General features: G+C 43.2%; 1 protein-coding gene across 4 annotated transcripts in view; it reads left to right on the top strand.

Moving 5' to 3' along the window:
• Nucleotides 1-19,939, top strand: part of LOC120739801 (transmembrane protease serine 9-like) — a 32,907-nt gene extending 12,968 nt beyond the window's left edge. The window contains exons 2-10 of one of the 4 annotated variants that reach the window (XM_040041712.1): nt 7,246-7,266; nt 8,913-9,075; nt 9,266-9,534; nt 10,273-10,418; nt 10,505-10,790; nt 12,465-12,636; nt 17,899-18,152; nt 18,291-18,388; nt 19,131-19,939. In XM_040041712.1, the coding sequence (XP_039897646.1) occupies nt 7,246-7,266; nt 8,913-9,075; nt 9,266-9,534; nt 10,273-10,418; nt 10,505-10,790; nt 12,465-12,636; nt 17,899-18,152; nt 18,291-18,388; nt 19,131-19,433 (1,712 nt within the window). In that variant the 3' untranslated portion in view covers nt 19,434-19,939. The remainder of the gene's footprint in view (nt 1-7,245; nt 7,267-8,912; nt 9,076-9,265; nt 9,535-10,272; nt 10,419-10,504; nt 10,791-12,464; nt 12,637-17,898; nt 18,153-18,290; nt 18,389-19,130) is intronic. The other 3 variants (XM_040041718.1, XM_040041703.1, XM_040041696.1) reach the window with 3 other exon arrangements.
• The last annotated feature ends 1,983 nt before the right edge of the window (nt 19,940-21,922 follow it).

The raw sequence follows: 21,922 nt of genomic DNA, 5'->3' as shown, positions 1-21,922 counted from the left end.
CTCTCCTGCCTTAGGTGCCACCTTTTTTGTACAGCTGACTCCCATCAGCAATTAATAATACTTTAGGCAGAGAAAAGTGAAGTCTACTACCAGAGAGCCTTGTTGGGTTGCAGTTAGTGAGCTGTGTGTATGGTGGTTGATAGCTCCTGCTCTGTGGAGAGTAGTGTGTTTTGGTGACTAACCCTTTTTGATTAACTTTTCAGTTTATTGACCAACACCTGAGTTTTGTTGTTTTCTTTCTTTAAAAGGTGAGAGTGGATAGTCTCTTTTTTGTCAATAGAAAAATTAATAAAACCCTTTAACTTCAGTATTTTTTCCCCTGTCTCCATTTTTAAACATGGACACCTTGTGTTACTTTTCCTCATCCCCTGGACCTTTTTAGGTGAATGTAAAAGTTAGGGTTAGGGTTTGAATGGAGGGCTGGAGCCTCTGCTCTAAGTGTGTCTTATCGCCACAAGCGGCTCTATATTGAATTGAACCGAGAACCCAGAGCATTTCATAAGGATGTGGAAGGGTATCTTTAATGTTACTATGATACGCCTAGGGATGTGACAAATCGTTGGTGTGTTACGCACTGGGAATTATAAGGCTCTGGTTTCAGAGGCGCTTCCCTGCTGGTCTCGCTGCCCTCATGTTAAAATTCAGAACACCTCTCGACTTCACGACAGTGTTTGTGCCCACGGAGCTGCCTGTGATTGCTCAGCCAAAGCTCTGCCAGTGTTTCCTTTGCCCTCTGCTGAAAATGGCCAAGCATGGATTCTGATGCAGGCTGTCTTCAGGAAACCAAGGAGAGCACCTGGAAGAGCAAGAGAAGGTACTACGTCACCTTGGTGCCAATCCAGCTCTTCTCAGACTCCTCCACTTGCTCCAGCAGACCCCTTGGAAACAGCCCTGCTGTCGTCACGGCTTTTTATTCCAGTGCTCCCCAGTATTCAAACCACTCTGTTAGACTTATTCCTCTGACTTGTCTAAGATCACCTGCATGACACATTTATTGAGAGGCAGAGCACGATACTGGGTCCACCCCTTTCATTAATGTCAATGATGAACTTTGTAATGACGACTCTATCAACAAATTCAAGTGTCTCTGTGGCTCGGTTGCAGGGGAGGGTGGTGCAGTGAGTTCAGGGGGCAGAGACAGATCATTCTGATGATGCCGCTCCTGTTTCATTAGCAGCTTGAGCCCAGAGAAGGAGGAGGAGGAGGAGGAGTTGGAGCAGCTGACGTGGAGGCTGAAAAGCGGCGTCAGCATCTTATGGCAGGAGTCAGGGCGACAGCGACAGTGGACGTGGGACTGATTAAATACACCCTCAAATGAAGTTAGACCAACCTTAAAAACTAAGTATCAAAATAATGCTGCTACTCATAGGTCAGGTGAAACATGGATGAAGACTAAATCCAAAGACAAGTTTCTCTGTGCAGTCGTGTGTAAACAGAGATGGGAAACATGTCTGTCTGCCGTGGCTCATCCTGTGCTTTCCACTGGCTGACAGTTGGTGGCAGTAAAACAAAGTAAATGTAGAAATGTGCCAACAAAGTCTGAGACACAAACTGTATAAAAGGATTGATTTTTTATCATCATCATCATCAACTTTATTTATAAAGCACTTTAAGACAACCACAGCTGACACAAAGTGCTGTACATTGGAACTGTAAAATAAAATTACATTGAATTAAATTGAAAAAGATAAAAAAAAAAAAAAGTGACACAACTAAAAAATATGAAAGATATAAAAGGTTTAACTTCCTGGATGGCAGGACCTGCCATCAATCTGAAGCTTAGCTTAATCGTAGCCTAACTCTATGTACCACAGGCCTTCAAGCTGGGAGTAGTTAAACCGTTACCTAAAAAGCCATCACCTGACCCAGCTGTCTAAGCTAATTATAATCTCCAACCTTCCTTTTGTCTCAAAAAATCTTGAAAGAGTAGTTATCAAACAGCTAAAAGATTATCTGCAGAGGAATGGCTTATTTAAAGAGTTTCAGTCAGGTTTCAGAGCTCATTACAATAAAGATATTTAAAAATATGTAGCACTGCTTTCTTCCATTTGTACAATATCTCTAAGTGACAGTGACCAACTAATCCATGCATTTATTACATCTAGCTGGACTACTGTGATTCATTATTATCAGGAAGCCTTCAGCTAATCCAAAATGCTGCAGCAAGAGTCCTGACAGGGACTAGAAAGAGAGAGCAGATTTCTCCTGTTTTGGCTTCCTGTTAAATCCAGAATTCAAAATCCTGCTCCTCACATACAAGGTCTTAAATAATCAGGCCCCATCTGATCTTAATGACCTTGTAGTACCATATCACCCTATTAGAGTACTTCGCTCTCGCTCTGCAGGCCTACTTGTTGTTAGCAAAAAGGAAAGTTTGAAGCCTAATCTTGAAAGTAGAGATAGTGTCTGTCTCCTGAATCCAAACTGGAAGCTGGTTCCACAGAAGAGGGGCCTGAAAACTGAAGGCTCTGCCTCCCATTCTACTTTTAAATACTGTAGGAACAACAAGTAGGCCTGCAGAGCGAGAGCGAAGTGCTCTAATAGGGTGATATGGTACTACAAGGTCATTAAGATAAGATGGGGCCTGATTATTTAAGACCTTGTATGTGAGGAGCAGGATTTTGAATTCAATTCTGGATTTAACAGGAAGCCAATGAAGGGAAGCCAAAACAGGAGAAATCTGCTCTCTCTTTCTAGTCCCTGTCAGGACTCTTGCTGCAGCATTTTGGATTAGCTGAAGGCTTTTCAGTGAGTTTTTTGGACATCCTGATAATAATGAATTACAGTAGTCCAGCCTGGAAGTAATAAATGCATGAACTAGTTTTTCAGCGTCACTCTGAGACAGGATATTTCTAATTTTAGAGATGTTGCGCAAATGGAAGAAAGCAGTCTTACATATTTGTTTAATATGTGCGTTGAAGGACATGTCCTGGTCAAAAATGACTCCAAGGTTCCTCACAGCGTTACTGGAGGCCAAGGTAATGCCATCCAGAGTAAGAATCTGGTTAGAGACCATATTTCTAAGCCTTTCAGGGCCGAGTACAATAACCTCAGTTTGATCTGAATTAAGAAGCAGAAAGTTAGTGGTCATCCAGGTCTTTATGTCTTTAAGACATTCCTGCAGTTTAACTCATTGGTGTGTGTTATCTGGCTTCATGGACAGATAGAGCTGGGTGTCATCTGCATAGCAGTGTAAATGTATGCTATGTCTTCTAATGATGCTGCCTAAGGGAAGCATGTATAATGTAAACAGAATTGGTCCTAGCACTGAACCCTGTGGAACTCCATAATTAACCTCAGTGTGTGAAGAGGACTCTCCATTTACATGCACAAACTGGAGTCTATTAGATAGATATGATACAAACCACTGCAGCGCAGTACCTGTAATACCTACAGCATGTTCTAATCGCTCTAATAGGATATTATGGTCAACAGTATCGAACGCTGCACTGAGGTCTAGCAGGACAAGCACAGAGATGAGTCCACTGTCAGAGGCCATAAGAAGATCATTTGTAACCTTCACTAAAGCTGTTTCTGTGCTGTGCTGAGCTCTGAAACCTGACTGAAACTCTTCAAATAAACCATTCCTCTGCAGATGATCTGTTAGCTGTTTGACAACTACTCTTTCAAGGATTTTTGATATGAAAGGAAGGTTGGAGATTGGCCTATAATTAGCTAAGACTGCTGGGTCTAGAGATGCTTTTTGAGTAAAGGTTTAACTACAGCCAGCTTGAAGGCCTGTGGTACATAGCTGATCATTAGAGATAGGTTGATCATATTTAAGATCGAAGAATGAATTAATGGCAGGACTTCTTTGAGCAGTTTTGTAGGAATGGGGTCTAAAAGACACGTTGATGGTTTGGAGGAAGTAATTATTGAAGTTAACTCAGAAAGATCAATTAGAGAAAAAGAGTCTAACTTAACATCAATGGTATTAAGAGTAGCTGTAGATAATATTACATCTGTGGGATGATTATTGGTAATTTTTTCTCTAATGATAAAAATTTTATTTGTGAAGAAGTTCATGAAGTCATTACTAGTTAACGTTAAAGGGATGGTTGGCTCAAAAGAGCTCTGACTTTTTGTCAGCCTGGCTACAGAGCTGAAGAGAAACCTGGGGTTGTTCTTATTTACTTCAATCAGTGATGAATAGTAAGATGTTCTGGCTTTGCGGAGGGCTTTCTTATAAAGCAGCAAACTATTTCTCCAGGCTAAATGATGATCCTCTAAATTTGTGACACGCCATTTCCTCTCCAGATTACGAGTCATCTGCTTTAGGGTACGTGTTTGAGAATTATACCACGGAGTCAGGTACTTCTGATTAGAGACCTTAGTTTTCACAGGAGCTACAGTATCCAGAGTCGTACGTAGTGAGGAGGTGAAATTATTAACAAGATAATTGACCTCTGTTGGAGCAGCGTTCAGGTAGCTGCTCTGCTCTGTGTTGGTACAGGGCATTGAAGATGATAACAGTGGGTGGATTATATTCTTAAACTTAGTTACAGCGCTTTCAGAAAGACATCTACTGTGATAAAGTCTACTCTCCACCGCTGTGTAATCAATTATTGTAAATGTAAATGTTATCAGGAAATGATCAGACAGGAGAGGGTTTTCAGGAAACACTGTTAAATGTTCAGTTTCTATGCCATATGTTAAAACAAGATCTAGAGTGTGATTAAAGTGGTGGGTGGGTTCTTTTACAGTTTGAGAGAAGCCAATTGAGTCTAATAACAGATTAAATGCCATGTTGAGGCTGTCATTTTTAGCATCTAAATGGATGTTAAAATCACCACAATAATTATTTTATCTGAGCTCAGAACTAAATTAGATATAAAGTCTGAGAAATCAGACAGAAACTCTGTGTAAGGCCCAGGTGGACGATAGATGATAACAAGTAAGACTGGTTTCTGAGTTTCACAGCTGGGGTGGACGAGGCTAAGCATCAGGCTTTCAAATGAATTAAAAGTCTGTCTTGGTCTTTCATTAATTAATAGGCTGGTGTGAAAAATTGCTGCCACACCTCCCCCTCGGCCTGTGCTTCGAGATTTCTGGTAGTTAGAATGACTCGGGGGTGTTGATTCATTTAAGCTAACATAATCATCCTGCTGCAACCAGGTTTCTGTAAGGCAGAGTGAATCAATTTGTTGATCAATTATTAAATCATGTACTAACAGAGACTTGGAGGAGAGAGACCTGATATTTAATAATCCACATTTCACTGTTTTACTCTTTGGTTCAGATGTGGATACTGTATTGTTCTTTCTTTGTAATTGTTTATGTTTAAGTTGTTTGTTGCTGGTTTTTAGTTTGTTTTTTGTCTGTTTGGGAGCTGACACAGTCTCTATGGAGATGGGTTTTTGGGGGGGTAGCAGGAGGAGAGAAGCTGTAGAGAGGCGTGTAAGACTGCAACTCTGCTTCCTGGTCCCAACTCTGGATAGTCATATTTTGGGGGGTTTAATAAATGTGTCCATATTTCTAGAAATGAGAGCTGCTCCATCCAAAGTGGGATGGATGCCGTCTCTCCTAACAAGACCAGGTTTCCTCCAGAAGGTTTGCCAATTATCTATGAAGCCCACATCGTTTCTGGGACACCACTCAGACAGCCAGCAGTTTAAGGAGAACATGCGGCTAAACATGTCACTCCTGGTCTGATTGGGGAGGGGACCAGAGAAAACTACAGAGTCCGACATTGTTTTGGCAAAGTTGCACACCGATTCAATATTGATTTTAGTGACCTCCGATTGGCGTAACCGGGTGTCATTACTGCCGACGTGAATTATGATTTTACTGAATTTATGTTTACCCTTAGCCAGCAGTTTTAAATTTCCTTCAATGTCGCCTGCTCTGGCCCCTGGAAGACAATTGACTATGGTTGCCGGTGTCTCTAGCTTCACATGTCTGAAAACAGAATCGCCAATTACCAGAGTTTGACCCCCGGCGGGTGTGTCGCCGAGTGGGGAAAAACGGTTAGACACATGAACGGGTTGGTGGTGTACCTGGGGCTTCTGTTTAGGACTATGCTTCCTCCTCACCGTCACCCAGCCGCCCTCTTTCCCCAGCTGCTTGGGATCTGCCGGGGAACAGCTAGCGGGGCCTACGCTATCTTCGGCTGCACCAGCTACAGGGGCCTGGCTAGCTACGGGTGAATGAAGGGTGCGAAGCCGAGTCGCCAATTCAGTAATCCTGGCCTCCAGAGCTGCAAATATGCTACATTAGTTACAGATATCATTATTGCTAAAGGAGGCCGAGGAGTAACTAAACATCTGACACAATGAGCAAGAAAGTGCAGGAGGGACAGGTGAAGTAGCCATGGTGCTAATGAGTCGGCTACGAGCTAAGCTAAGCTAGCGAGACAGTACAGAGAAAGTGAGTGAATACTTTGGCTATAAATTAGGTAGTGAGTACACAGAAAGTGTGCTTCGGATGAAGCACGTGAAGATTATACTATGAAAAAGAATATATTTAAAAGTTGTTAATTAAATTGCTAAGCAAATAAGCTACTCAGAAACACCACTGTGTTTGAGCAGGAACAGGAAGTGATACTCTACCACAGAGCGAGCGAACACCAAGTGAACAGTTGGGGACTGTACCTTTCATTCACATAGAAAGGTACAGTCCCCAACTGTTCCTCTGCAGTTTCCTGCTTTCCTATTCTTTTACAGCCTACTGCTTATCAGTGCTCGTCAGAGGGGGCATGAAACATGCAACCTGCTCTAATACTTTCTCACACTAGCTGTACTGAAACAGGAAAATTCACCTGTTAGCTGTAATGTTCAAGCTTGTAGAGTACTTTATAAATGAGGACCATGTGCAGCAGAGCCTGTTTGAGTCAGGTGGTTCACTGGAGTGATGAGCTGCAGTCAGAGACTGTTCCCTCTGTGCTTGATGTTTTCCTCAAAGGGTTGGATCTACAGATCAGCTGACAGAGCAGATGTCTACAGGATGAAATCGGCACTTTTTATTGCATGAAATCGTCTCTTTTGCCAAACATATACAAACAATAACATAACAGGTTACACGCATCACACTGTTTCTCATTGAACCATGCTCACCTGCATGGACCAACAACACAGGAGCCTCTGATGAGGAGACGTAGTGTTTGGAACCTCAACATTTCTTATCTCACATTTTTTCAAATGGGTTACATTAACTGTAACTTCACACAGTAATTACAGACAGTGAACTAATCACAGACAGATGAATGAAGATTGTTTGTTTTAAAATGGTTTGTTTTCTGTGTTTCAGAGTCTGAGTCACAGCTGGATGATAAGAAAAAGTTTCTTTGTGTAATGATTTACTTTTATGTGTAATAAATCTTTAGTTTCATATGTTTGTGAGTGAACTGTAGACTCCCAGGATCACTGTGTCCTCACTCATCCATCCATTTTCTTCCGCTTTATCCGGGGCCGGGTCGCGGGGGGAAAAAGGTGGGGAGAGAGAGAGTGAGAGAAAGAAAAAAAACCAGCCGGCTCACGTCGTTCACTTCAAAGAGTTTCATTCGCGACTGACACACCACTATTGTGAAGGTTCATTAGATGGACTACCTGAGCAGCCCGAACAGGCTGCTAAACTATTTCCTTGTTGTCACTCTGGTAAAAGGAGCTGAAATGGATTCAATGGTTTGTGGAAAGACTGAGATCACTGAAGGTTAACTGACCCTGATCAGAAAGTCTTTCCTTCATCTTTTTTTGGCTATGATAGCGCCTAGTTAAACATGAAAACTCCCTCAGCAAACAGCTAAATGTCTTTTCTGCTGACTCACCCTGAAGTATTTTCTATTGTGGTTTCTATTGTTTTCAGATTGTTATCGGATTCCCTTCAGGATTGTAAATTAAAGAGACTTAGTTTCGACAATACGGTCATTCGAGATGTGCTTAGTGGAAATTTCAGTGTTTCACTTGTTCTGAAACATCTGCGTACTGAGACTCTGACTAAAGTTCATTCAGAGCAACCTGATGCAGTTTGACCAGTTTATTCCTGAGCAAGCAGCAGGCTTATTGTTGACACTCCCCACAGTGTCGGTCCCACTGCCAGCGCAGTAAAATGAAGGATGCAAATGCATTGGCTTCATTCACAGAGCAGATGTGTGGTATATCTGTGATTTATTATCTCTGGGTGAGTCCTACAGCACAAACAGAAGCTGCTTCCTTAATGATTTGCATCGTCTGTTAAAAGGGTATGATGGAAAAACTTTTCCGATTTCCATTCCTGCCATCAGGATTAAAGAGCAGAGTGATCAGCAGGTTATGTTGTTTTTGTTAGGGAGGGGCACGGTGGCGGTGGACTGGAAGGATGGAGGCACAGACGACTGAAGGAGACACACAAAAATGTCTGTAAAAATGTCAGTCAGCTCTAAAGAGCGGGTCAACGGACTTTCAACCACTGAGTTTGTAGGACAGTTTCCTCATATATGAGCTGTGCAGTTTGGATGTTCTTGTAATGTAGATGAATATTACCACCTTTGGTTACTTACTTCAAATTTATTAATTAAAAACAATCCTCCATTGCATAAATCTGATTTGATAACTGTTCTCAAATTTTCTGAAGCATCAGAAAAACCTGAATGCTGTACACGGGAACACTATGAGTAAGCCTTTTGGGGGGTTCAGGCCCCAATTCCCATGTTATGCATAGAGTGCCTTGCATTTAATATTACTATGCTACGAGCAAAATAGTTCAGTCCTTTGACACTTTTTTTTTTTTGAAAAATGCAGCTTGACTGAAATTCAAGCTGTGATTGCGTAAGATTTAAAGTTTCTTTGTGTAATAAATCTTTAGTTTCATATGAATATTAGTTTGTGAGTGAACTGTAGACTCCCAGGATCACTGTGTCCTCACTCAGCAGTTTGTAGTGCTGAGAGTTTACAGCTCCTACAGTAATGCTCACTCTGTGTTTTAATGTCTGTCTTCAGTTTGTGGTCAGCCAAAGCTGAACACCAGGATTGTAGGAGGACAGGTGGCCCCTGTTGGCAGCTGGCCCTGGCAGGTCAGTCTGCAAACATCTGGGTCCCACTTCTGTGGAGGATCCCTCATTAACAGTCAGTGGGTGCTGACTGCTGCTCACTGCTTTAGAAGGTGAGTAATGAGGCTGAAGCTGCACTCTAAACAAGATTTAAAGACGCTGTGAAAGGTGCTAATCAGGGGGCTCGGGGGGGGTAACAGGATAAATATTTAACAGGGTGGGAAGTCAAACTTTATATATGTTTTCTCGTCTATAACAATTGTAACAACTGTGAACTGTTCGTGTCGCTCCTGATGATCTCAGCATTACTGCAAGCGGTCTGACTGTGAAACTGGGCCTTCAGAGTCTACAGGGATCTAATCCCAATGCAGAGTCTCGGACAGTAACACAGATCATCAACCATCCAAACTACAACTCTGGTACCAACGACAACGACATCTGCCTCCTGAGGCTCTCCTCACCGGTGAATTTCAGCAGCTACATTTCTCCCGTCTGCCTGGCAGCTTCAAACAGCATCTTCTACAGCGGTGTTAACAGCTGGGTCACCGGCTGGGGCAGTATAAGAAGTGGAGGTGGGTCCTAAAGACACCAGATCGTTTTTTAAGTAATGATGAGTATAATGTACCATTTTAGAAATAAATTGAGCAATAAAATTCTTATGTAAGGTCAAGGTCTGTGGAGACGCATTAAAAAAGAAAGAAACACAGAGAATTAAAATTTAACAAATGCAAAAGTTATATATATCATTATCATACACATTATGATAGTGATATATGGAACAAGGAAACACACAACCATGAGTGATGATGCAACAAAAAGGAGATCTGAGGCTACAAATACACACAAGAAAACAGGGGGGAGGAAACAACTGGGAGAACAGCTAAAAGTAATCAAGAAAACGATTCAAAGGAAGTAAAACTTCCGTCTCAAGAGAAAAACCATTACCAAAATACACCAGGATGTAGCTAACAATGAATCAGACATACACACAACACACAAAGAGAAACACTCCAAACTAAACAAATAATATTAACAAACAGAAATACAGTAAACAGCAAAAACTTTAATAATAAACCTTTACGGTAAAGAACCCTGGGACTGTGACACTTTTTCACATTTCTTTGTGTTTTACTGCCACCAACTGTCAGCCAGTGGAACAGCACAGGAGAACCCACAGCAGATAAACATGTCTCACTGTCTTTGTTTGCACACATGACTGCACTTTGTTTTTAAGTTTGGTACAGCCATCCTTTGAGTGCATTTAATCAATCACGTTTCTTTGACCTGACTTTTTTGGGGGGTCCCTTCAGTGCCCCTTCCTTCTCCACAAAACCTGATGGAGGTGGAGGTTCCTGTTGTGGGAAACAGGCAGTGTAAATGTAACAATGGAGTGGGATCAATCACTGACAACATGATCTGTGCCGGGTTACGTGCAGGAGGAAAGGACTCCTGTCAGGTGATTGTTGTTACCTGTGTTTGGCACATTTTCACCTTCTACAGTTTCTTCTCCTCAGCTAACAGTAAATGTTTCTGCTCTCAAAGGGGGATTCAGGAGGTCCAATGGTGATCAAGCAGAACGGTCGCTGGATTCAGGCGGGAGTCGTCAGTTTTGGGGAAGGTTGCGCCTTGCCTAATCGTCCAGGAGTCTACGCCAGAGTATCCCAGTACCAGACCTGGATCAACAGCAAGATCTCCTCCAACCAGCCGGGCTTCATGACGTTCACGTCCACTGGGACCAACAGCGACCTCAGTGTCTCCTGCACAGGACTGCCACCAGTGCCAACCAGCACCCCTACTACCACCACCCCTCCAACCACCACCAGCAAACGTATGTTAAGCACCAACCCTAAAACCATCACCTTTGTAGCTACCACCACGGATACCAATACAAAACCCACAAATCCTACAACAACCACCACACCTAAAATCAGAAATGTACTGATCACTATTTTATTTGATTCCAACCAGCTGATACCGAGTTGTGTTTACTTCAGTTTACAAGTTTCCTTTGTCATATAACAGTCATATTATAAGACACTGGATTGAAATTAAATTTTTCACAGACAATGTAATAAATAAAAACCAGAAAACACAAAGAGGCCTTTTTGATTTAAGAACCTGATGAACGAAGGAAGCGAGGGGGCCTTCACAGTGGAGAAGCCCTTGTTTTTGCATCTGAGACGATCCTCTCAGCCATCACCCTGCGTTGCAGTCTTATTGTCAGTCATGCCACTATACCAGGGTGCGATGCAGCTCATCAGGATGCTCTGAGTAGTGCTTCGGTAAAAGCCTTCTAAGGAAGTGATTCCTCCTAAGGCAGCAAGGATGAGGAAGAGTTCCTCACTTACTTCAACCTCCTGAGGAAGTGCATGCTGTGCTGAGCCCCTTCTCGGCCAGGTGTGTGGGTTTCAGAGTCCAGGAAAGCCCTTCATTGATGTAGATGCCTGGGAATTTTGTCCTGCTGACCCTCCGATGTGGGATGTCAGCCTTTGTTAAAGCCCACAATCAACTCTTTCCTCCTGTTTATGCTAAGCTAGTAGCTAGCAGTCTCTACATCGGCTCACTAACGGTTGCACTTCTGCTCTGTAAGAAGTTTCAACTGAAACTGAAACAGAGTGAAGTGCTTAGTCCTAGCAGAGAGAGCAATAGTACACTCATGTCAACTACATGAGTGTACTATTGCTGTGAGATTTATTACTATTACTGAAGGTTACTCACCACACCAACACCAACTAGATGTTTAAATCTTAATATAAAAAGAGTAACAGCATGGTGGACATTAGGTAAGGCTGCACTTTTTGCAGCGATCTCGTGTAGAAAACTAGTATGCTAATATGGTCCACGGCTCTGAACCGTAGTAAAGGGACCTCTGGCTAATACGTCGGGTTGATGTCGGGCTCGTAGCTTTTTTTGAATAATACTTAAAAGTAAAGGTAAAGTAGGGGTGACATGGGCCGTGAGATTGAGACCCAGGCATTAGAGCCTCTTAATGCGTGTTTTGTTTAGGTTTCCACTGGTGTGGAATTACCAAAAATAAAGAGGGCATAGCCTAACATATGAAACAGGAGAAGACCGCTGTGTAATCCATTTATTTCAACAATGTAACTGTATTCTTAGTACCACCTTTTTAAATGGTAACTGTAACGGAATACAGTTACTCATATTTTTTATTTTAAATATGTAACGCCGGTACATGTATTCCATTACTCTCCAACACCGTCAGTCTCCAACTACTGGGATTTATTTTTTCTAAGAACTTTAACTGATAGTATACACAGGCAAAAATCACATTTTCTCCAGTGATAGATGCTATTTTTTAACATTAAATAAAAATGTTTTGTTTTTTTTAAAGTGTTTCACCTCACACCCAAGTAGCTTCTTTACCTCTAAAACCATCCTAGGATGAACTTGTGTGCTTTCATAAAGTCTAAACTTGCTGACCTGAAATGATAGTTAAAGATTTTAACATTTCTTTGTGTGTGCCTCTGGTTTTTCTCTTTAGCGATATTCTGTGGACAAGCTCCGAAGAATTCTGGCATTTTGGGAGGAACCTCAATGGCGACAGCTGGCTCATGGCCGTGGATGGCGAGCCTGCAGAAGAATGGAAGTCATGTGTGTGGTGGGACTCTGGTGGCCTTGGACTCTGTGCTGAGCAATGCCAACTGTTTCTCAAGGTGAGTTGCCACTGGGGTTGAAGACTCTGATCTAACCAGAGTCTGGAACCTGACTCTGCCATAATCCTCCGACAATCCATCAAGCGGTGCAGCTCCGTAGCTTAGCAAAGTCATATTAAAACATTTTTTGACAGATTGCTGAGCGCTGTGTACCACATAAAATTGGTTCGCGGTCAGTAAGCACAACCAGAATTCATACATAAGGCGCACTGTCGATTTTTGAGAAAAGGAAAGGATTTTAGGCCGTGCAGCCCCTCCTGGCTGCATGTCGTTAGTGCGGTTAGCTTGTTAGCGCGGTTAGCTCGCTAACACGTTGACGCCGTCCAGCCCCACGCACGGTAACTCGCTAATGGAGATTTTCCGCTTTCATCTTGTTATTGCCTGCAGGTGAAGCTATGGGGGAGGCGGAGTTGTGTTCAGTGAAGGAGAGGCGAGGCCGAGTAACGTTGCGTAGAGACAAAAGTGGACGAAAGAGAGGCAAACCTGCGGCTCCACAAGTATAATTATAACGTAACATAGACTATATCGATATAAACGATATTGTCACATCTTATATCTCGTATGAAAATATATCGATATTTTTAAAAAACTCGATATATCGCCCAGCCCTACCCGTTGCAAAGGGCCAGACACCCCATACTCCCAGAGCACTCCCCACAGGACACCCCGAGGGACACGGTCGAATGCCTTCTCCAAGTCCACAAAACACATGTAGACTGGTTTGGCAAACTCCCATGCGCCGAGAGGATAAAGAGCTGGTCCAGTGTTCCACAACTAGGACAAAAACCGCATTGTTCCTCCTGTAGCTGAGGTTCGACTAATGGATGAACTCTTCTCTCCAGCACCCTGGCATAGACTTTCCCAGGGAGGATGAGGAGTATGATTCCCCTGGAGTTGGAACACACCCTCCGTTCCCCTTTTTTAAAGATGGAGACCACCACCCCAGTCTGCCAGTCAAGGGGTACTGCCACTGATATCCACGCAACATTGAGACGTTTCAACCAAGACAGCCCTACAACATCCAGAGCCTTCAGGAACTCGGGGCGGACCTCGTCCACCCCAGGGGCTCTGCCACCAAGAAGTTAACTGCCTCAGTGACCTCGCCCCCAGAGATTGGCGGGTCATCCCCTTTGTCCCCAGACTCTGCTTCCGCCATGGAAGACGTGCCAGTGGGATTGAGGAGGTCCTTGAAGTATTCCTTCCACCGCCTGACGATTTTCTCAGTCGAAGTCAGCAGCACTCCACCTGCACTATACGCAGTGCAGGTAGAATACCGCTTTCCCTTTCTGAGTCGCTTGACAGTTTGCCAGTATCTCTTTGAGGCAGTCCAAAAATCTTTTTCCATGGCCTCTCCGAACTCCTCCCACACCCGAGTTTTTGCTTGGGAAACCCTACGAGGGGGCAAAAGCCCCCAGACAACATAGCCCCTGCGACACACAAACCCCTCCACCACGATAAGGTAGCGATTCGCGGAGGAGACTTTAAACACTTTTTACTTAAATCCAGCTTCACGTTAAATGTGACACTTTTTACCTGGCATAGACTAATCCAGAGCTTCCCAAACTGTGGGGCCCACTCCCTAAGGGGGGGGGGGGATAGGGGGGTACAGAGCCATTGCAGGGGGGCACATTATGAAAAGGAAAAAAAAGAACGCTTGGACACTGCTAGCATAATGGACAGGTTTTGGACGGGGCGCCCACACAAACGCAAAGCAGGAGATGAAGTATCGCTGAATATGTTTCCAAACCAACTTCATTCTAAGCCAAAGACTAGAAAATCTGCTGAAGCATATTTTTCCTTTGGCTTCACCTGCACAAGTGCCGTGGTAGGTCTCCCCTGCAGAATTGTTTTTCCTTCGTCGGGAGCACGTGCTGGGCTCTTCAAATCACAGACAAACAGTATCCCACATTTTTGATTTTTAGTTCACAAACACTTCTTGTAACGACTAACTACTCCTGACATTTTGGAGATGTTAGCTCTTTATACAGTAAAGTTACAGTGGGATACAAATAACATCAGGCTGATCCTGCCACGACTTGTTCCCCCGGTTCAAATCACGGACAAACAGTATCCCACAGCTGTTTATGTTTTGAAGCCATTTTGCACAGAGAGGCATTTTTTGAAAAATGTATTGATAGCAATGTTGAACATTATTCTCCAAAAGTTGATTCTGTTCATCTGGACGTAGCGTTTTGTGGGAGAAACGTTTCGTCACTCATCCAAGTGACTTCTTCAGTCTCAGCTGACTGCAGGTTTCCCCAAATCTTATAAACAGTACATTTGCATAATGGCTGAAGCCAGCCCACTGAAGGAACAATGGGCTGGGACAGGGGTCAGCAACACCCAAAGAGCCACTTGGACCTGGTTTCCATGCAAAACAAAACACTGAGAGCCGTAAATACTTTCTCCGCAAATACCCTCCGCCGACGCTAATCCGCTGCAGGTGTGTGGCATCCTCCTTGGGCGTGGCCAGTCATCCACAGGCCTGATGTGCCTGTAGCCCGGAGCACAATCACGTACACACACATAGGCTGTATCCCAATTCAGGGTCCGCAGCCTTAAAGGCCTCATTTTAAGGCCGATTACGTCACAGCGACGCGACAAAGGCTGTCCCAATTCGAAGGCTGCTCGAAATGCGGCCCTCAAATGCATCCTTCATTTCCCTGAATTTTAAGGCTGTGGCAGTGTAGACTTCGTAGCCCAACGTATCCCAGAATGCATAGCGCGGCGGTGGGTGTGGATAATTTTGCTGAAAAAAAACGGCGGATGAGGGGCGCCCGAAGAGTAACTTAGTAAACTAAGTGCTGAATATTATGTCACTTATTTGTGTGCAAATGTTTAATAACGAAGAACATTAAAACATTCCTGTTGGCCACATGTCGGCAAAGTTATGTGACATTAGTGACGTTTGTACTAACTTGGTTTTAAAGCCTTTACTGTAAAATACACGCCGTTCAATAGCTGAGCTTAATCTTACAGAGAATGATCAAAGCTCATGTAGAAACAAACAAATGAACAAAAGATTTTCTCCTTCATCTCTGTCAAACACAGCTGTATGACACGTTTCCAGCTGTTAGGACCATGGTTGCTAGGCAACCTGGGCAGCGCAACGGAGGCTAGACCATCCCATTTCACAAGCCTCGCACTTCCGGCCTTAGCGGTCTTTGAGAGAATTTGCATACTTATGATTAAGGAACTGACCTCCCAGCCCATTGCTCCTTCAGTGGGCTGGTTTCAGTCATGATGCAAATGTACTGTTTATAAGAATTGGGGAAACCTGCAGTCAGCTGAGACTGAAGAAGTCACTTGGATGATGACGAAACATTTCTCCCACAAAACTCTACGTCCAGATGAACAGAATCAACTTTTGGAGACTTACTTTCCTGGATGATTGAGATGCATCAAGACGTTGAACATTATTACACAGGAAAAAACAACTGCACGTAAAATAATCACACCGTGACGCCTCTGCCTTTCTAAATATAGGGACAGTAACTGCGTGTGTGTGTATGTAAGCGTGTAAAACTTAAAAAAGATAGTCAGATTAACAGTATTTTGTCTCTATCTGCCATTCTGTAATTCATCTCATGTAAACAATACAGGAAACAGTTCACAAAGACGCAGACTAAACACAAGACTAAAGCAATACTAAACACGAGGGCACAAGAACCACAGACTATAAATAATAATAACAATAATAATAGACAACAAGACAGAGATAAAGAATAACCCATAATACAAAATCAAACCAAAACATAAGAAACTCAAAATGCCATGACAGTTTGAGTGTGGATGAAACAGCTGCATTTTCAAAAATACCCATGTAGGTGTGGACATAGCGTAAAAGAGTTAGTAGTTTATTTTATTACTACCTGTAATTTATTGCAGTTCACTTGTATTTTTTTAATCGTTTTCTTGTAAAACACACGGGGGCCTAGTACAAAAAGTGTGGGAACCACTGGAGTAATCCATGGTATAAATTAATTCAATTCAATTCAATTTTATTTATATAGCGCCAAATCACAACAAAAGTCGCCTCAAGGCGCTTTATAATGTACATATATAATATGTATATATCATACAGAGAAAAACCCAACAATCATATGACCCCCTATGAGCAGCACTTTGATGACAGTGGGAAGGAAAAACTCCCTTTTAACAGGAAGAAACCTCCGGCAGAACCAGGCTCAGGGAGGGGCGGGGCCATCTGCTGCGACCGGTTGGGGTGAGAGAAGGAAGACAGGATGAAGATGCTGTGGAAGAGAGACAGAGATTAATAACAGATATGATTCAATGCAGAGAGGTCTGTTAATACATAGTGAGTGAGAAAGGTGACTGGAAAGTAAAAACTCAATGCATCATGGGAATCCCCGGCAGCCTACGTCTATTGCAGCATAACTAAGGGAGGATTCAGGATCACCTGGTCCAGCCCTAACTATATGCTTTAGCAAAAAGGAAAGTTTGAAGCCTAATCTTGAAAGTAGAGATAGTGTCTGTCTCCTGAAAAATTAGCCAGGTATAGTGTATTATACAGGTAGTGTTTTATGATGTCCTGCTCTAAGAACCACTTATACTTCTGTGTTAAATGTAGTCTGTAGGTATATCATATTTTACAGCATAACCTGATGTACACCTCCATAGAAATATGATTATGCTTTCACTCAGACTGGAATGACTGTGATTGGCTCGTTTGCTACCTTTGTTTTCTCCTATGCATTTCTGGTTACTTTTTCTTCCCAGTGCCCTTTCAAAATCTACAGGAAGAGAATCAACAAACTCCATCAAGAGCTAGTATTTCAGCAGCAACATTACCAAACAACTCAGACCCACCATACATGAGTATGAATGATAGATGAGGGCCACATGCATAGGCTACATTTTAGGCCCAAAATAGAGCAAAAGTATGCATTAAGCACTAGTCTATACACAGTTGCTACGAATCAGCAAGCACCTTTGTATTGCACTTCCAGCCCCACTCCTCAGTTACATTTCTTTAAGTCAGTATTTCATGCTGACTTAATGTCAGTTCTGCATGGACGACACTGATGTCAGGAATGCCCCCTTCTATATGGCTCATCTTCTCCCCAGCTTGTGTTTGCAAATTATGCTTGAAGAAAGGTGGGGAGGTTTAACACAGCCATTACAGGTTGACATAACGAGTTCAAATCTGTAAAACTTGGGTCCCATGAAGTTGAGTGTAAAGATGTAGATCTTGTTTGAAGCTAGTGAAGTTTATGTTTGTGTGCTTCGTTCCTCCCACAGCTCCCCTGTAGCGTCCGAGTGGACTGTCGTGTTGGGGCGTCTGAAGCTAAATGGATCCAACCCCTTTGAGGTGACGCTGAACGTGACAAATATCACTCTGAGCAACACGACCGGGACCAACATAGCCATCCTCCGTCTATCTGCCCAGCCCACCCTGACCGACTACATCCAGCCCATCTGCTTGGACAACGGGAGAACCTTCGCCGAGGGCTTGGCGTGCTGGGCGGCCGGTTGGAGTCCTGGAAGAGGAGGAGGTGAGTCAGCAACATGAAGGCTGACAGAGTTCTGCCCAGACTCTGCACCAGTCCATCTCTCAGATTACACATGTGGACCACTGCACTTACAGTTTCTTTAGTCAAACATCAGGATTTTCTTATCTTTCATGATGTTAGCTGAGGAAGTTATGCAGCAGTTTCAGACCTCGGTGGTAAACTGTGGGAACTCATCATCGAGTGAGAGCATCTGTACCGACGTGTTTGCACTGCAGCAGGTAAATGACTGGATTCTTCTTCTTATAACACTGTCTGCTGACATGTTGTTTATTCTGGATCTTGGATTTAGCTGCTTTTCAGAAGCAAAGCTTTAAACAAAGTTCTCTGATTTCTCCAAATGTTCAGAAACTGAATAAAACTCTTTGAAATGGTTTAAACCTTTAGCTGGAAGATTTTAAAGTGTTTTTAGCAGCTCTGACTGATGACTGTGTACATGTAGATTTTATGTCCCGATGACCTATAGTTTAGAAAATACATAAATTAGGTGCCCATTTCAATATGGAAGCTGAGTGGTCAGATTTGAAGAGCACCTTCAAAACAAAATGAATCCTGAAATGCTCCGACTAGGGCAATACGAGGAAAATATAATATTGTGATATTTTTTGGCTATATTGTGAAACACGATAAATAATGTAATATGTCTTGAGGCCAAGCGCCCCAGTACTGGGAGCAAAGGGGCTTAGCTGCAGTTTAAACCTCTGTGCAGTCAAGTTTCTTTATATAAATATTGGCATGTGTGTATCCACAGAAACCTCTGAATCTCAGCTACAACCACCAATTGATAATATTAATGATACATTCACAGCGTGCTGGAGAAACAAAAACTCACAGTGAATTATGTGCAGACGGCTTAATATTTCCATTGCAACCTATACTCAATGGTTACGATTAAGGCATTTTAACCATCGTACGTAGAATATTATAGATTATAATAATAACTGACCCTTTCCGTCTGTTCAGGGTGATTCTGGCGGCCCGCTGATGTGCAAGCAGAGCGGCTCTTGGTTCCAGGCGGTCGTGTTAACAGCTCCAAGCTCCTCTGCCAGGAGGAGACGAAGCTCAGTCATGACCTTCACCAGACTGAGCACCTTTGATGCCTTCCTGACGAAGACGCTGGGGACCCTCTTGTCTCCAGCCTCCAACACCACCACAACTACCTCACGCCCCGTGTCAGAAAGCAGCAGGGGTCATCCTGCTCACTCCTTCATCTTTGTCTTCTTCCATCTCCTCAGCCTCACCTTTTGTCTCCAGCTCTTCCTGTAGAGAGTTTGACTTGATCGACATGATGTGATGGACACAAATGAATGTGAACAAGCTTTGACTCTAAGACTTTACAGGCTTAAAGCTCTGCCTGCTAATCTTTGACTTGATTCTGCCTCAATCGGTTATCTAGAGCTCAGTGGTGACGTTTGGGCAGGTTTACTGTCAACTAAGGGTGACTTTAGTGTACCACTGCCATGAAAATTAAGCTAGTTGTGTAATGCGTGCCATATCATTTTTTAGGCGCAGCATTTCTCTATCATGAATTCTGACTCATAGTGTGTATTGTACACTTGTTTATGATTATATACGTACCCCAGACTTGACAAGATGTTTGCCAGACGACTTGCAGATGAATAACATGAACAACTACGTACCTGTGCACAGGTAGCTACTTTTTTACAAACAGTTTTACTTTCCCACCAAATTTAAGTTGTCTTTTATACGAATTAATGCCCATGTGCTCGAGTGATGAATAAAACTGATTAATAATTTTTTTATTCTGTAAAGAAGATCTTTCTTCTGATTTCCAGCTCCACGTCTTTATTATTTATGTGCACTTTACTCCTGCTCTAATGTGATGGTGGCACCAGGCGTCGGAGCTAAACTTTGGTATAAAAATGAAGAATTCCTTTAAACTTGCACTGAACATGAAAATTTATCCCAGCAGTTCATTATCTGCACTTGTTACATACATATCTATATATTTGAGGTAATAACGGTGAATGGTGTTTCTAAATCGTTCATTCATTTTCAGGAGTATTGTGTAATTCTTACAAAATTGTAACACAAATACTACTAATGGCATATCCCGCAGTCGTAATTAATCTGATTTAAAGAAACATATTTTGGAGCTCTCAGGAGCAGAATGATGATCGGGCTGTTCCTCGTCTACCTCGTGTCTGGGCCACAACGCTAAGTACTCAGACTATTGAACTGCAGTGGAAAACAAATGTGTAATTTGAAGGAAAAACAATGAATATCCAGTAAATGCAAATATATATAATATATATATATATATACATACATACACACACACACACACACACACACACACATATATATATTATATATATATATATATATATATATATATATACACACATATATATATACACACACATATATATATATATATATATATACACACATATATATATATACACACATATATATATATATATGTGTGTGTGTGTGTGTGTATATATATGTGTGTATATATATATATATATATACACACATATATATATATACACATATATATATAAAAAAAAAAAAAAAACACCCAGCACGCCCCTGCGGGCGGTTTATCCTTCAAGCTCGGGTCCTCTACCAGAGGCCTGGGAGCTTGAGGGTCCTGCGCAGTATCTTAGCTGTTCCCAGGACTGCGCTCTTCTGGACAGAGATCTCCGATGTTATTCCCGGGATCTGCTGGAGCCACTCGCCTAGCTTGGGAGTCACCGCACCTAGTGCTCCGATTACCACGGGGACCACCGTTACCTTCACCCTCCACATCCTCTCAAGCTCTTCTCTGAGCCCTTGGTATTTCTCCAGCTTCTCGTGTTCCTTCTTCCTGATATTGCTGTCATTCGGAACCGCTACATCGATCACTACGGCCGTCTTCCTCTGTTTGTCTACCACCACTATGTCCGGTTGGTTAGCCACCACCATTTTGTCCATCTGTATCTGGAAGTTCTACAGGATCTTAGCTCGGTCATTCTCCACCACCCTTGGGGGCATCTCCCATTTTGACCTCGGGACTTCCAGGTTATACTCGGCACAGATGTTCCTGTACACTATGCCGGCCACTTGGTTATGGCGTTCCATGTATGCCCTGCCTGCTAGCATCTTGCACCCTGCTGTTATGTGCTGGATTGTCTCTGGGGCATCTTTACACAGCCTGCACCTGGGGTCTTGCCTGGTGTGATAGACCCCAGCCTCTATGGATCTTGTACTCAGAGCTTGTTTTTGTGCTGCCATGATTAGTGCCTCTGTGCTGTCTTTCAGTCCAGCTTTGTCCAGGATTTCTGGATATCAGCCACCTCCTCTATCTGCCGGTGGTACATACCGTGCAGGGGCCTGTCCTTCCATGATGGTTCCTCGTCTCCCTCCTCTTTCTTGGGTTTCTGCTGCCTGAGGTATTCACTGAGCACTCGGTCAGTTGGGAGCCATCTTCCCAATGTATTCTTGGATGTTCGTTGTCTCATCCTGGACTGTGGTGCTGACACTCACCAGTCCCCGGCCCCCTTCCTTCCGCTTAGCGTACAGCCTCAGGGTGCTGGACTTGGGGTGAAACCCTCCATGCATGGTAAGGAGCTTTCTTGTCTTTATGTCAGTGGCTTCTATCTCCTCCTTTGGCCAGCCTATTACCCCAGCAGGGTACCTGATCACGGGCAGGGCGTACGTGTTGATGGCCCGGATCTTGTTCTTACCATTCAGCTGACTCCTCAGGACTTGCCTGACCCTCTGCAGGTACTTGGTGGTTGTCCAGT

The sequence above is a fragment of the Simochromis diagramma genome, unplaced genomic scaffold (assembly GCF_900408965.1).
Source record: "Simochromis diagramma unplaced genomic scaffold, fSimDia1.1 OVJJ01000321.1, whole genome shotgun sequence".
Classification (NCBI taxonomy): domain Eukaryota; kingdom Metazoa; phylum Chordata; class Actinopteri; order Cichliformes; family Cichlidae; genus Simochromis; species Simochromis diagramma.
Note: the sequence above shows the minus strand (reverse complement) of the source record. Positions and strands in the feature narration are given on the sequence as shown.